The sequence below is a fragment of the Xyrauchen texanus genome, chromosome 41, assembly GCF_025860055.1.
Source record: "Xyrauchen texanus isolate HMW12.3.18 chromosome 41, RBS_HiC_50CHRs, whole genome shotgun sequence".
Classification (NCBI taxonomy): domain Eukaryota; kingdom Metazoa; phylum Chordata; class Actinopteri; order Cypriniformes; family Catostomidae; genus Xyrauchen; species Xyrauchen texanus.
The window spans coordinates 26,769,441-26,784,395 of NC_068316.1; the positions used below are offsets into that span (position 1 = coordinate 26,769,441).

The following is a 14,955-nucleotide window of genomic DNA, read 5'->3' on the forward strand; positions in this document are numbered from 1 at the left end:
CTCAAACTAGATAAAAAAGACAAAGACAAAAATATTGGCTAAATTTAAAGGGTTCCTCCAACAAATTCCATAAAATATGGGCCCCTTATTTTCCCGCTTAACTGCAATAAATGATTTCCTGCATCAGTATGTTTGTTTTATTTTCCAGTAAAAAAAACTAAGCATACTTAAAATAAGTTGTTTTAGAGAATGCATTTTGTATTGCAAGAAGTTTCGCATTTAATCAGGTGCTTGATATGAATTATACATATCAACGATACAATTTTTAGTTAAAATACTAATTCTTAATATCAGGAATGGAATTACGACTAGTGAAAGTGCCATTTTTTATATCAGTAATTACATTTGCACTAGTAAATATTTAAATTTGATATAAAAAATTACATTATCACTCAAAGAAATACACATTCTTAATAGAAAATAGTAGATTTGGTATTTCAGTATCTGGAAATTGGAGAGTAATAAAGACATATTTAAATGCATTCTTAATAGTTCACATTACAGATATCTGAAATTAACACTGCAACTAAAGATAGAGCATTTACACTAGTTGCAATTCACTTGTTGATATTAGGAATGGACAAAAGCACTAGAAACAATGTCATTATTGAGATCAAAATGATAATTTTTACTAGTAAGAAGTGCATTGCTATTATGAGAAATTGGAATTTTAACTATTAAAAAAAATATAATAGATATCTGTAATTGCGTTTTAAATAGAAGTGAATGAAAGATCATTGTGAAATTTTACTAGTGAAAATGCAGTTACAGATCAATAATTTTTACTAGTTTAAGTGTAATTGTTGATATCTATAAGAAACTTTATTACATAGGTTTCTGCAATAATTCATTTTGTTTGGTCAATTGCACCATCTATAGCTTCGTATCGGAGTCCTTATCACCCTGTTGGGTTTATTTTGGGATAACAACCGGCTGACTAATTTTGACTTTCACTAATTTATGGCACAGGTTGTATGCTTTTAAAAACCATTAGATAAAGCATCCTGATCTCATAAAAATGACGTGACTGTGGCAATTTTTTTCAAAATGATATTTCATGGTTTAATACACATTTAATGGCAGTTTCAAGGTAATATGTACACTGTGTGGCGCTGAAAGGGAGTTAAATGTTCTCCCAAATAGATGAGATTATGAAGGTTAATGCACTATCAAGTTTTATATCAACAAAACCTACCTCCCTACCCTAAACCTACTGTAAATCTAACCGACATCGTCATAAAAGCAAATGTAACATGACAAACAATTTCTGAAGTAACCACGTCATTTTGAGGGGCTTCTATGACACTTTCTGCTCAAGTGTTGACTTGCATGCTCTTCAGGATTCATAGCCCGGACCGTTACATCGCTCTATCAGTTGAGCTAATGCACAATTTCATCACACTTGAATAAGCTTGTAAATGTAGTCGATTATTTAATGCAAATGTTAAAAATCTAATTTGTACGTATCAATGTATTAAATGTAAAAGTGTATAGTAAAGGTGCTTAGATGTCATAAGATAACTTTGTGTGAGGAACAGGGTGAAAAATCTGTGTTTATGAACTGCCGTTTTACTTTTGATTTGTGTGAGTGAAAACAGGTCATTGTTGCAGTCTTTATTTTGCCAGAAAACTGCCATGATGCGTACAAAGACCCACGAAAAAATTATTTTGCACAAATGTTGATATAGTAATGTGATTCTATGAGACTAGGTTTAAATAAAGTGAGGGATAAAAGAAAGCAAATAAACAAAAACATTTTCTTTTTCCATATCTACTGCAAAATGATTGATAAGCATCATAAAAACAGGTCAAAGGGAGGAAACATGTGCAGCTGGTGGTGAGAAAAAGGTGTAAAACACAGAATAGACAGTTTTGTCTTATGCAAATGATTGAGGAAATTTAGAGGTCATGTGCGTTGTGGTGTCATATGTTAGTGAATTTATGGGTCAGGGAACGTGGAATGGAATATGGTTTTTGTTGTGGTTTCTGGCCATTCTTTTCCAAGACATTCTTCACAATCATCCAAGATTTGGCACCAATAGAGACAACAAACACGCAAACAACGAAATGGTAAACGTTTCGTAGCCATCAAAGGAGCTGACAGATTACCCTGGATATCGCTCTAGAGATGGCTGACGCAGAATACATTTGTTTGTTCGTTTTTATTTCTGAGGTTTTGCTAGAACACTCATCATTAAACAATTCAAAGTGCATTCCTGGTGCACGCCAAGATAAAAATAGGTAGAAGGTGAGGATGGCTCTTTCATAGCCATCAATGTGATGTTTGTAAAAAATACAGCTACACTACGCATTAAAGTGGAATATAACAAATCATTTGTGTGCGTAGACAAAAGCTAAACTTTTGATGGATTAACCAACTAGCCATGACAAAACCATTAGCGGTACTTTCCTGCCAGTGTTTGCTTTTTAGTCACTGAAGGGACAAAGCATAGATCATTAGCAGGGGTTGGTCGGTGGTGTCTACGTAAGTGACTTGTATTTGTGTGTTTACAGAGATGAAAACCACAGCTAAATTTGCTGTTAGTAAAACCACCTGTGTGGAGCGAGTCCATCAGGGTCTGACATTTGAAGCACTATTACTATAATCCCACGAAAACAGCAGGAATCAACTCGCTTGGAGAAAAATGACTGTATATATTCTTGACCACAGATTGTCAGACATATGTAGACGATCAAACGAATGCGTCTCTCTCTGGGACTTTCAAACAGAAGAATGACTTTCATGTTAATGGAGATACTGTTTTATTTAATTGAACGGACAAAGACAAGTTAAACAAAAAGCATGACATCAAAAAATAAATACTTTTCCATAGTTCGGAACATGAGAGTGGCTTAGGGAGGTAGTACACACCAAGGTCTGAGGGCCCAGATGATGAGATGTATCATGACAACAAGTGGCTGAAGACAACTGATGGGTGATTTTTGGACAGATAGAACAGAAACGCAATGGAAAAGTTCAGGTGTAAAGAGTTTAACAGAACACATCACTGAACACTTCACAAATATTCAAAGAAAATGATTTAATTATTTACTCACCCTCATGTTGTTATTTTTTGCATAGAGGATGTCAGGCAGTTATGCAGCTATTTTCTTTAGAGAAACAGTTTATAGTGGCTATGTCTGTCAAGCTCCAAAAAGGACTAAACTAAATATTATTGATGGTAAAACGCCATTGGTTCTTGTGCGGAGTAACAGAACGTTATGATGTGAAATTATTATTGATTAAAAAATGACAAAAATGGGCCTGGGTTGCTCCCCTGGAGTCATGAGTTTGAATCCAGGGTGTGCTGAGTGACTCAAGCCAGGTCTCCCAAGCAACCAAATTGGCCTGGTTGCTAGGGAGGGTAGAGTCACATGGGGTAACCTCCTCATGGTCGCTATAATGTGTAGTTCTCGCTCACAGTGGGACACGTGGTGATTTGTGCGTGGATGCCGCGGAGAATAGCTTGCGGATGTCTCCGCAGTAATGCGCTCAACAAGCCACGTGATAAGATGTGCGGATTGACGGCCTCAGACAGGAAGGCAACTGGTACTCTGACACCCGGATTGAGGTGAGTCACTACGCCACCATGAGGAATTAGAGCGGGAGAAAAGGGGAGAAAAAAAAGAGAAAAAAAATCTGCATTCTTTCGTTCTATCTGCATTCACACAAATATATAGTGTCAGAAGGCTTAGAATATAGCGCATGAGTTGTATGAACTACATTTCTGGTGCTTTTCTGGTGTGAAATTGACAGCTGTGGTCACTATGAACTGTTGTTGTATGGCAAGAGCTGCGTGACAGTTCATCAAAAATGTTTCCTTTTGTGCTCCATGGAAAAAATAACAGTGTATGTGTTTGGAAAGACATGAAGGTGAGTAAATACTGACAGAACTGGACGCATTCCCAAGGTGTAAGAACAACACATCTCAGCTCCATCACTGGACTGCTTCCTTAAAAGCAATTAAAATGAAGAATTGCATGAAGAGAATGGTTTTCAATTCAGAAACAACATGCAGTAGTCTATACAAACCTGGCACCGCTATCCTTCCTGATGTTGGGTGGTCCATCTCCAAAATAAGGCCATTGTGAGCAACCTGGGAATGGAGACAAAAGAAAGTGAGCCAAAGATAATTATTCATGCCAGCTTTTTACACTCCTATTCTTTACCCTGAGAGTGGTGAAATGGGCAAACTGAGGCTACTATTACTCATCGTCTTGTGAAAGACCACACAAATTTGCAATCTACAAAGGTGACTTTTTTCACTTGACGTGACCGCTTTATCCAACAAAAACAGGCTTGAACTGAGAGAAATAACAGTTTAAAATGTACGAATGGTAACGGTAATTGGTTTCACATGCTTACATGCTGAAACTGATGTCTTACGTCAATTGCATTATTTTTTTTAATCTCTTGCATTACCTGTCGGTAACACATAATTAGCCAATTACACATTATATATTAAAAGGCACATTTTAATTACTAATTTTACAAGAAATAAAACAAATTCTGTCATTATTTACTCAACCATTTACTCATTCCAATTACCAGAAAAAGGGTGAGTATATTCCAAACTTTTGTTCCATAGAACACAAAATGTGAATTTTGGTAGAATATTCAGTCTGAAATTATTCGGACCCAAAATTAAGCCCTCCAGTGTGTTTCTTAAATTAAAAAATGATGCTTTTTGATTCGTCGGTTAGATATCAGTGATACCAAACACCACTGGTTCTTGCATGTTAATGACCAGACTTCCTTATTGTCAAAACACATAATTTGACATAATTTGAAATGCCATATGGACCACTTTTATGATACTTTTATGGTGCATTTTTGTCATTTTGGAGATTGATAGCACCAATCCCCATTCACTATATTATAGAGAAAAGAACAGACAGGATATTCTTTAAAAATTCACCTGTTGTTTTCCACAGAAGAATGTGAGTAAATAATGGAAGAATATTTATTTTTGGGTAAACTATTCCTTTAACCTATTCAATTCTGTGTATGACAATGAAATAAAATGTAAATGTAATTTTATGGTTGCTCATAACTACTGCATTAGGATTGACAAATTTCATATTATAACAATTGCTCACATGAACAGCAATATTTGGCAAATGAAATATTTTGGAGCTGATGACAACAACAACAACAAAACTATACTAACAATAAAAATGTTCATGACTTAATATTTTAGTCATTTCGATGACTTTGTTAAGCCTGGAAATCTTAATTTTCAGAATTTCAAACAGATAATATGCCCAAGTAGATGGTTTTCAAGGTTTTGTTGGCTCTGTTTGCTTTCCTCTCTATGTAGTCTGTCAAAGTGTATTAGTGTCATTATAGCACTATAGCTTCACATGTCAGTGAACTGAAGCCAGACAGTTATGTAAGAAGAAGTCCAGACCACCAGACATGGATGACACCCTTGTTCTCTCCCTCGTTTAATTTTTTCTTTTCTTTTTCGACAGCTCCTTCTCAGTGTTTTCCCTCAATGCTCTGTGCACTTTTTTGATCCTTCTGGGGAAAGTTCCAGAATATGAGAGGAAGGCGCTCTGGACTATGTCATGCTTTAATAAGAGACAGTTTGAATGAGTAGCGCATGGCATATGCTAAGAGTCTAGACTACGTTGTCTCTCTTCTCGGTCATCCGAGCGCAGAGTGTTGTGTGCTCAATGGGTCATGAATGTTGGGGCCCCTATTCATCTAATCTCTTTCTCTCTCACCTAATTGATAACTTTTTCTTTCTCTATATTTTCTTTAAATAACCCATGAAATGGCTTGACAGGCTGTTTTTTTGCCACATTTTATTTAAATCATGACTTATAGGTCAGACTTCAACCCGGGTCTCCCAAGAGCATCACAGCTAAATATTGGTGCACACACACTGACTACAAATTCAGCGTTCTGACCTTTTAATTTAAAATAGCCATTATCTCTGATTTGCTACTTGCTATTTCTAGTCAGTGGCAGATGGTATTACAGGGCGGGAAGGTCTCATTCTTAGTCATGGTCAGGTTTAATGAATGAGGCCCAGTGTTTGATTTTTTATGTTCTTTACGACTATTGTTGGGATAATCGACAGCTCATCATTATCGCAAAATAAACCCAAACAGGGTGGTCAGGTCTTGTATCGCCCTAAAGGGGTTTGAATTCGGTGTATTACTGGCTAACTGTAGATTATCCTGGCTAATGAATGGCTACTTACCAAATAAATAATTAAATGGACATGCCACAGAGTCTCCAGGTTGGCTGAATTTCACCTCTGTTTTGTGTCAGAGTTCTGTAAGGTGTTAATATTGTGAAAATGACTGCTCATTATTCTCACTTATCACAAGACTTCTTTCCAAATAAATAAATAAATGGACAACAAATATTCATTTGAAATGAATTTATTTTATTTGCTTGAAGAGATTGTAAAGGGATTTGAGAAGAAAAATAGATTTGAAATACCCGGATGTCTGTTATCACTTTATCCCCGCAAGTGTGATAATTCAGAAATATTATATCACTGCATGGTGCGATTAACCAATCAGAATTTAGTATTCAGAGAGCCGAATAAAAAGACCATGTACAATATGACCACAATGAGATCTTGGGTAAAGCCCATGGTTGTTCATGTCAAACTCTACATTAAACATCTTCGCACATGAGAGATAGCGTTCACTAGGCATTCTGGACATCCTACACATGATACACAGATGACAAGTTGAAACAAAAACAATCCTTTGCTCTAATTTTGCCAATGTTTTACCAAAGACTTTTTCTTTCGACATTTTGGTTAGGTTGGTTGTAGTTGGCATGTTGATTATGTTATCAGTTGCTGTGCTCCTATTGGTTTTATATTAGACGAGGCTTGTATAAGCAGTCACACTGCAGGAATGTGGCCAAAAATTAAAAAAAATATCACAAGGGAAATCACCATGGTTACTAACGTAACCTCCAGTCCCTGATGGAGGGAACGAGACATTGTGTTGATGTAGTGACTCTAGGGGGTCGCTCCTGAGAGCCCCAGACATCCAAGAACAGGCCAATGAAAATTGGCGAGTGGAATTTGCATGCCACTTCCCCGGACATACGGGTATATAAGGTGCTGGAGGAGGGACAAGGTCCTGGATATTTCAGCAGGTAGTTCAGTGTTCTGGCTGGAGGGACACAACGTCCCGTTCCCTCCATCAGGGAACGGAGGTTACATTAGTAACCATGATGTTCCCCATCTAGGGCCACCACGTAGGGGTCCCCCAATGCAAAGTCGACTGCTCCAAAAATAAGGACCGGCTGACCCAGCCGCAGCCTCTTCACTTTTTTCTACCCAAAAGGAACAAAATCGTTCAGCTGGGGGCCATATAAGTTCCAAGTCGGGGTGTCCCTCCAAAGAGAGGGAGGGGGGGCTTTAGAGTGGGAGTACGTCACATCTTCTTACAGAATCCGGTCAGAAGAACGTCATGTGGAAGGGTCCCGTGGTAGATCCTACCCAAAGGGGGTGGAGTTATTACAAACACGGTGAACGGGGATCGAGAGGCCTCTGCCCAAGGAAGATGCGGTTTACCAACGGGGAAACCCTTTTGTGGAAAATACATCACAAGGGGTTATCAACGGGATAACCAATGCAAGTGGAGCACCTAACACACTACTGGGCCTAACTGACACATGTAATGGGCTGGCAGCGAGTTTCTCCAAAAACTCACCAGCCACAGGGCTGAGGAGGAAGGACATCCAGGGTCCACATTTTTGTAAACGTGACTGGGAGAAGGAGCGCACGTCTTCTCCTCAAGGGAGGGGAAAGGCAAAATATGCAAGCGGTACACCCAGCCAGCTGTACCGAGGCTTACCTGTTTGAACCTGAAAACACACAGGACAAAACCGGCTCAACCTGGAGGTTGTAGAACCTCCCAAAGGTGGTAGGTGTTGCCCTGCCCAGCTGTTGGTCAGAGCCCAGAGGGCCGCTACACCCCTGGTAGAATGGGCGACTGGCCATGAGACGGGTGGTGTCTGCTTTCTGCGGTGGCTCCACGCCGAGGCCGGCCTACTGGGGCGGACTCTGGCGGAGCCTGTGCTGCTGCAGGGGGATGCCTTTGGCAATGAGCAGATGGGGTGTGGGACCTTGATTCGTGCTGGGGCAGGATGTGTTGTATGGTCCCTGTCTGCTTTTTGACTGCTGAGGATTGCTGGACAAAATCATTTACAGTGTCGCCAAATAGGCCAACCTGGGAGACGGGCAAAGGAATTGTACCTTGTCAGCCTCCCTTGACTCGACCAGGTTGAGCCAAAGGTGGTGCTCCTGGACCACCAGAGTGGACATCGGCTGCCCGAGAGACCACACCATGACCTTTGTTGCCCAGAGGGGGCCCCGGGACCAATCATCAAGCTGCGAGGTTTCTGGGGAGAACGGAGGATTCCACTCCAGCCCAACGCTCGCAGCAGCCCAGGCAAGCATGGGCGTAAGCTGCGCATGGCGTCAGATTGAACCAGCCCGCTCTCCGATCCTGTAATGGAAAGCTCATCCACTTCGCGAGCCGGGAACGAGATCGCGGACTCACCATGAGATGAGCCAGCAGTCCCATCGCAGAACTTGCTGGGGCAAACGAGCGTGCTGGGGAATGGGAGATGTTCCCGGCGGAGCGACTCCCATTGAAATCCCCAAATCGCTCCCAGTGCTAACCGAAGTGACTTCGAACCTGTAGGTAGAAGGACCCCTGCAGGGAGCTGCTGGGGTGCTTTCCTCGCAGTGAAAACATGACCCATCCACGAACGCTGTTCCCGGGTGGACAGCACCCAACACGTGAGGCAGCGATAGTGGCCGTAGGAAGCATTGAGGTAACGATCGCAACCAGGAAATATCCACACACAGAAAAGGCATCTTTAAAAAGACGCTCTCCATGAGTGCCATTCTTTTAGAAGGGAAATATACTCTTTTAGAGGAAGAATATACTCTTTTAGGCTGCTGAAGCGCCCAGGGGCATTCTCTGCACTCAACCGGTGCAAGAGGGGGATAAGCTGCTGTAATGCACCATAAATCCAACAGCTTCACTGGACTTCAGCTCAGTGAATACAATACAACGCTCGCTCTGAAGAAGAAGTCTGAATGAGTGTTTGCATTCCAGCTCCTTATATACCCATATATCCGGGGGAGTTGCATGCAAATTCCACTTGCCAATTTGCATTGGCCTTTTCTCAAAGATCAGAAATGTTTGGGGCTCCCAGGAGCAAATCGACACAATGTCGAGTGAGTGGCAGAAGGGGAACATTCTGTTCTGGTACTCTGACATCGATCCCATTCTGCCGAGTTACTGAAAATATGCATTCTTATTGACTCTTACATCATTTACAACAAAATATACAACTTGCTTTTGGTACCACTTTGTGGACTTTTCCCCCAGAAACTGGACCACACATGTGTCCATACGTCCAACAACACTTACAACTTCAGCCATTGGGGGCAGTGGTATGAATTTCGATAAGCACAAACCAATTACAGCTAAAGAACTGTCAACCTACTATTGCTGAATTCACAGTGAGATGAGTGAGTTCATCGCAAAGCCAATTAAAAAGCCTTTGGTGACCATGTCAAATGAACTATCAAAGAATATTTCATAATCTTCTAATTTAATCTCGGAAAAAAATGGCTACAATCCTACAGTGGTCATTCAGCTTTAGTCAACCAGATCATTTTCATCACATAAAGATACATAAAGGAAAAAAAAAAAACAGAACTGAGAAAGAGTTTGCACATTTTTAGTATCAAGAGCTGTAATATGGGAACATTTAAGCCAAGGCGAATCATTGGGCTTTTGGGCATGTCATCCTGTGCGCCTGCCAAGCGGCCATACATTCGTCTACCTCAGTCAATATGTGCATCATCCAACATATCCGCTGTTTGTTCATGCAGCCTTTGAAATGCAAATTGGTCAACTGAGAAAGGAGAAGAGGAGTAGATGTACAGCAGAGGAAAGTTATTTTGTAGGGAGCGGAATTGGGCACAGAAGCACAGAAGGTTCTGTGTTGGAGCTGGAAAGAAATTAAAATGCTAATATAGGACAGAGGATAGATAATAAAAGTAAGGCAAAGTAAAAAAGGAGAAAAAAATAATGATGATGCGTTTTCCAGTGAAAACCTTAGTAATGGACCCCACTAGCTAGTGGCATGCCTCCTTTCAGGAAAGAAAAACAGAGGGGTTATCCGCAGTCCCATACTGACGAAGGCGACCTTAGATCCTGGCTGACCGATGTCAGGAAAAAAGCCAAACAGTCTTTCAACAAGGCTTAATAAGCCATAAGCTATTGCAATTCAGCATCATTTGTGTGTGTGCATTTGTGTGGCTATGTATGTGCTAATCAAGGAAGAGACCATGATTGCTTGCCACATCCTCCTTTTGCAGATTTGTAGGAGTGAAGGCTGGGTAACTTATGGGTTTCCTTTTATTAATTATTCGGTCAGTGTGACTTTGCCTGAAAAGTGAAAGTAAAATGAAAGTGGCATAGAAGTGACATGAAATGACGTGGGTGCTTCAGAAAAAATATTTGTTTATCATGTCGAATTTTCTTTTCTAACACTATCAGTTAGGTTTAGGCATTGGTTAAAGGTGCTGTAAGCGATTTGAGCCATTGAATTAGCCACGCCCCCTCTTTTCAAAACCTTGTACTCCAAAGATACCAAATGCGCTTTGGTAATACATTTTGGCATAAAAATGTCAGTAAGACAGTAATTTGCTGAAACTACAATACAACCAGAACAAGCAAAACGATTGATAAGTCGAAAGTGTCAGACAACTTGGCCCATGGACACATCTTTGTTTGCTGTTTACAGAGAGTCACAAAGACTGTTGAGATATCTCACAACACTTATTTCATTAAACATTTTTGCAAACATTTCCATTACAAAATCGCTTACAGCACCTTAAAAGGTAAGGATGTCTGTTTTGTTCACCTCTCCTTTATCTTTTACGACTTTTGGTCTGATTACAAAATCAATTCACTTGTTCTTGGTGCCCCTGTTGTACATTTCATTCATATTGGGTAACATGTATGAAGCACGTAATTTTGGTTTGCAAAACTCATAAGATCTTTGAGGAGACCGACTCGATTGTGTCAGTCGCAGTGCGCCATGAAAGTGGGCGGTCGCATCCAGGCTATTTTGCCGCTGTTCTCTGATTGGTGTATCTTTCTCTTTTATGGCTCCAAAACACTACACGACTTTCAAAGAAGTTGGATCGTGGTACCGTTCATGTTACACATCTGTCTGTCTTGTCATGGAAGTTGTAGCGTTTTCAAATTACAAAACCAATCAGTGATAGGGGTGAACACATTACAAAACGTTTCACTATTGACGAATCAACGACGACTCAGCCTGGACACGTGAGAAGTGATACAAGATACGAAAACAAATGCATGACCATCTGCATTTCGGAATATTATGTGTATGTTTTTAATCATATATTTTCTGGAAGACTCGCAGACTTGAGTGAAATTTAAGATGACATTTATTTGATGAATACAAAACAGAAAAGTAATGTCTCTCTTTGGCGTAGGCCCCATCTGGCGGTCCGAGGAAGTTGTATTCGGAACTGTCATTTCCTGCCGGAGATAGGAGGCAGGGGCAAGGAGCCTACCCCTGTGCAGGACGGGACTCGACTGGTGGTGGTGGGGTGGTAGAGGTTGCCATGTTAGCACACTGAAACAGCAATGTTATAGATTGTGAGCTGACGTGATTGGCTAGGAATTACCCAGTTAATGATGCAATGATGTACAGCTGCTTGTCTTCCCGCTAGAACTACGCTGCGCTTACATTTATTGGTTACAATATGAAAATGTACCTCCTACAGAAAAATCTACCTATTTGCTTACCTGAATGTCCAGTTTCTCTCCAACTCATCTCTTTTTTCCACGTGGTTCAAACATCAAAAATGCACTGGTGCTCCTGCCAATGTTCCACAAATTTTTCCTCCATTTCTTCGGTCCAAGGAGACTTTCTTGACACAGCAGCCATGATAGTTGATGTTCTGTTGCAGGTACATCAGGACTCCTCCCACTGAAACTTCCTGTGCCCTGTTTCTTGCTCTCTTATTAGCTGTTGGTCAACGCTGCAGTTGTATTCAGTCAAAACATATTTCAAATTGCGTGATTTGGAATCGCAGACTGGTCCAGATATTTAACATTCTAGATATCTCACTGACATCGGTGACGTGTCGGCCCTTCTCTCAAATCACGTCTTTGATAGTTCATACACTGCGATCATCACTCACGGGAGCGAGCTCTGATTTGCCTACGATTTCTGGCTTATGTTGGCGATCTCCACAAATCTGTCGGTGAGTGAAAATCAGGCTTAAAATCAAGTAGTGTAACCTTGGCATGAGGATTCATGGTAGTATACTGTAGTTCTTCACCAAGAATACTGCTATTACTCACAGTTTTGAAATTTTTTTGTAAAAATAATGTGGTCTAATGGTTTCAACAGAAGCATATGCCACTGATTAACAACCTCTGAGCTCATGGTAGGTCTGTCTTTAAAGGCTTATAAGTTATTGTTAAAAACAAATATTTTGTCTATGGAAAAAAATGATCTGATATTTATTTCAGTATCCAGAAGGTTGCATTCAATCACCACTAATAAATGAATAATTTACTGTAAATGTTTCAATAAATTACAATATATACATTATGTTGCTACCATGTAAATTAAGGAAAATATTATACCAAATTAAAGACGAATTTCACAGACTACATTTCACAAAATTTCCGTGATATAAAAATCTGCCAGAACCACAGGGATACAATTACATTTCTCTGAGCTGTAAAATGGCTTTAACCTCAAACAAACCTCAAAATCAGCAGCCTTTGAACACAACGGTTATACATTTGCAAATTAATCATAACTAAATATTAAATATGACAGTGGCTTCCATCTTCTCGGTGAACGGCACTAAATAATCAAACGAAACTGGCAGGACATCAAAGTCATTTGAGGGTTTTGCGAGACATGTGGATTGCGAAATATGCAGCCAGAAGCCAGCAACCGTCTGTTAAACTCTCATTCTCTCATGGAATAAAGGCCCATTTGCCAGTGAGCGCCTGGCACAGCAACTCCATATGTGTGCCCTGTTGCCCCTGAAGTACGGTTTAAAACCAGACCACTGTGTCTGTGTGCTGTAAAAGACCTGCTTATTTGTGTTTCTCTCACTTTTAATAGCTGCCTCCGAGGCCTTCTTTCATACAAAGAACCTCCTTTTTCTTCCCCGACAATGGTTGGCAATGCTGTGGTGGCGCAGGAGTAATAAAAAAATAATAAGGCTCAAACAGTGATCGATGGCTTTAATTTAAACATCATACATGTGTTATTTTTGGTCCATCAGAATTTATTACGCTTGCACCTTCCGTTTTATGACAGTCAATGCAGCACATAAGCAACCTGACATGAAAGTTAAAGCTATCGGATCTTGCCTATGGATTGTGGGAGGCAGGAGCTATTTCAAGAAGCCATTAGGTGACATGTTCTCGAACAACCAGTAGTGAATGGTATAGCTACTGTTTGAATGGATGAGCTATGGATTTTAGAGTATTAAGCTGACTATTTACAGCTAGGAAAAAACTAAAACAATTGTGAACCAGACCTTTATGCCAACATCTGCATCTATATCTAGGATGGAACTTTGATCATCCTTTTGTGAAAATAATTTAATTGAAATGACATAATGTAACACAGGAGAACAGTGACTCATAAATGGAAGATGGCTTAAAAAATATATTTAGATCAAACGTATGACGTTTAATATGGACATTGTGGTATGGAAATTTTGCTTCAGAAGCTTGCATGGAGAAACAATTAGCTGAACCACTGGTCTGCCAGCCCTGTCACTGGCAACAGTTAAAATTGTTGAAATTGTTGAATTGTTGAAATTGAAATGTTGTCAACCAGCACTGAGAAGAAACAGAAAAGATTAAGATCACAACTGCTCTGGTCTACTTTAAACCACAAAATATAACAGTTTCAAATCAGATCATTCTGATTTCCATACACACCAATATCAACATCGTAGCAAGAATGCCCACGATGAAAAAATGGGATGTAATGTGAAAAATCAACAATCGAAGACATTGTCTATGAAACAGGATACATCGCAGATTAAAGTCAGATAAGGTAATGCAAAACTGTTGCACAAAATGCCAGGTTATAAGAGTCCCAGTGTCCAGACTACCAGATGGGGTTTCAAAGGGAATTAATCAGCATGTGTAACTATTGAAAACTTGTCTCTAATATTATTTTAATAAACCCCTAAACCTAAGTATTACACTTTGGTGTGTAACTCGTGCTAAAAAAATACTGTAATTAATACCTCAAATTGTGTCTAGTTAAGAACAGGTAAGCTAGTACTTTAAGAAATCAGATTTTCTCCTGGTGATTAATAAAATGGGCAACAAATCCCATAGTTTTACACTGAAAGATGGACCTCAGCTACATGGGACCAGACTGTCATAGACACTTTTGACTTGGGCCAGTTAGTAACCACCTTGCAACCACTTTACTGCAGCAAAGTTGTTTTTGAGCATAAAGTTTCAAAATATATGAAGAGGCTATTACATGTGCAAAAAAAGTAGTCATGGATTTCAAGCAATAACAGGCCGGTCTCATGACAAGTCGTAATAAAGCTACAAAATGGTGAAATTGCAAAAAAAATTGTTTTGTACAAAAACGTACAACTTTTATTTCCATAGAGGAAAATAAATGAACAATATTTTTGCAATTTGTAACCATAAGCCAATTCAATAAGAGTAACCCCTTAATCAAACCCTGAACCCAACCATGATTTTAATTTGTGTACCACAGAAGAAAGAAAACACTGGGTTTGGAACAAGATGAGGAAAACGTTTTACAGGTTACTGACATACATGCGTAATTTGTATGGATGTCCTGATACCATTTTTACGAGGAGTATGAGTACCGATACTTCCTTTTTG

The 14,955-nt window shown here is 39.7% G+C and overlaps 1 protein-coding gene across 3 annotated transcripts in view; it reads right to left on the minus strand.

Moving 5' to 3' along the window:
- The window catches only part of sugct (succinyl-CoA:glutarate-CoA transferase), a 135,410-nt gene that overhangs the window by 17,809 nt on the left and 102,646 nt on the right, over positions 1-14,955 (minus strand). The window contains exons 13-14 of one of the 3 annotated variants that reach the window (XM_052113616.1): positions 4,034-4,097; positions 2,873-2,929 (exon numbers count right to left, since the gene is read on the minus strand). In XM_052113616.1, coding sequence (XP_051969576.1) covers positions 2,904-2,929; positions 4,034-4,097 — 90 coding nt within the window. In that variant the 3' untranslated portion in view covers positions 2,873-2,903. The other 2 variants (XM_052113613.1, XM_052113614.1) reach the window with 2 other exon arrangements.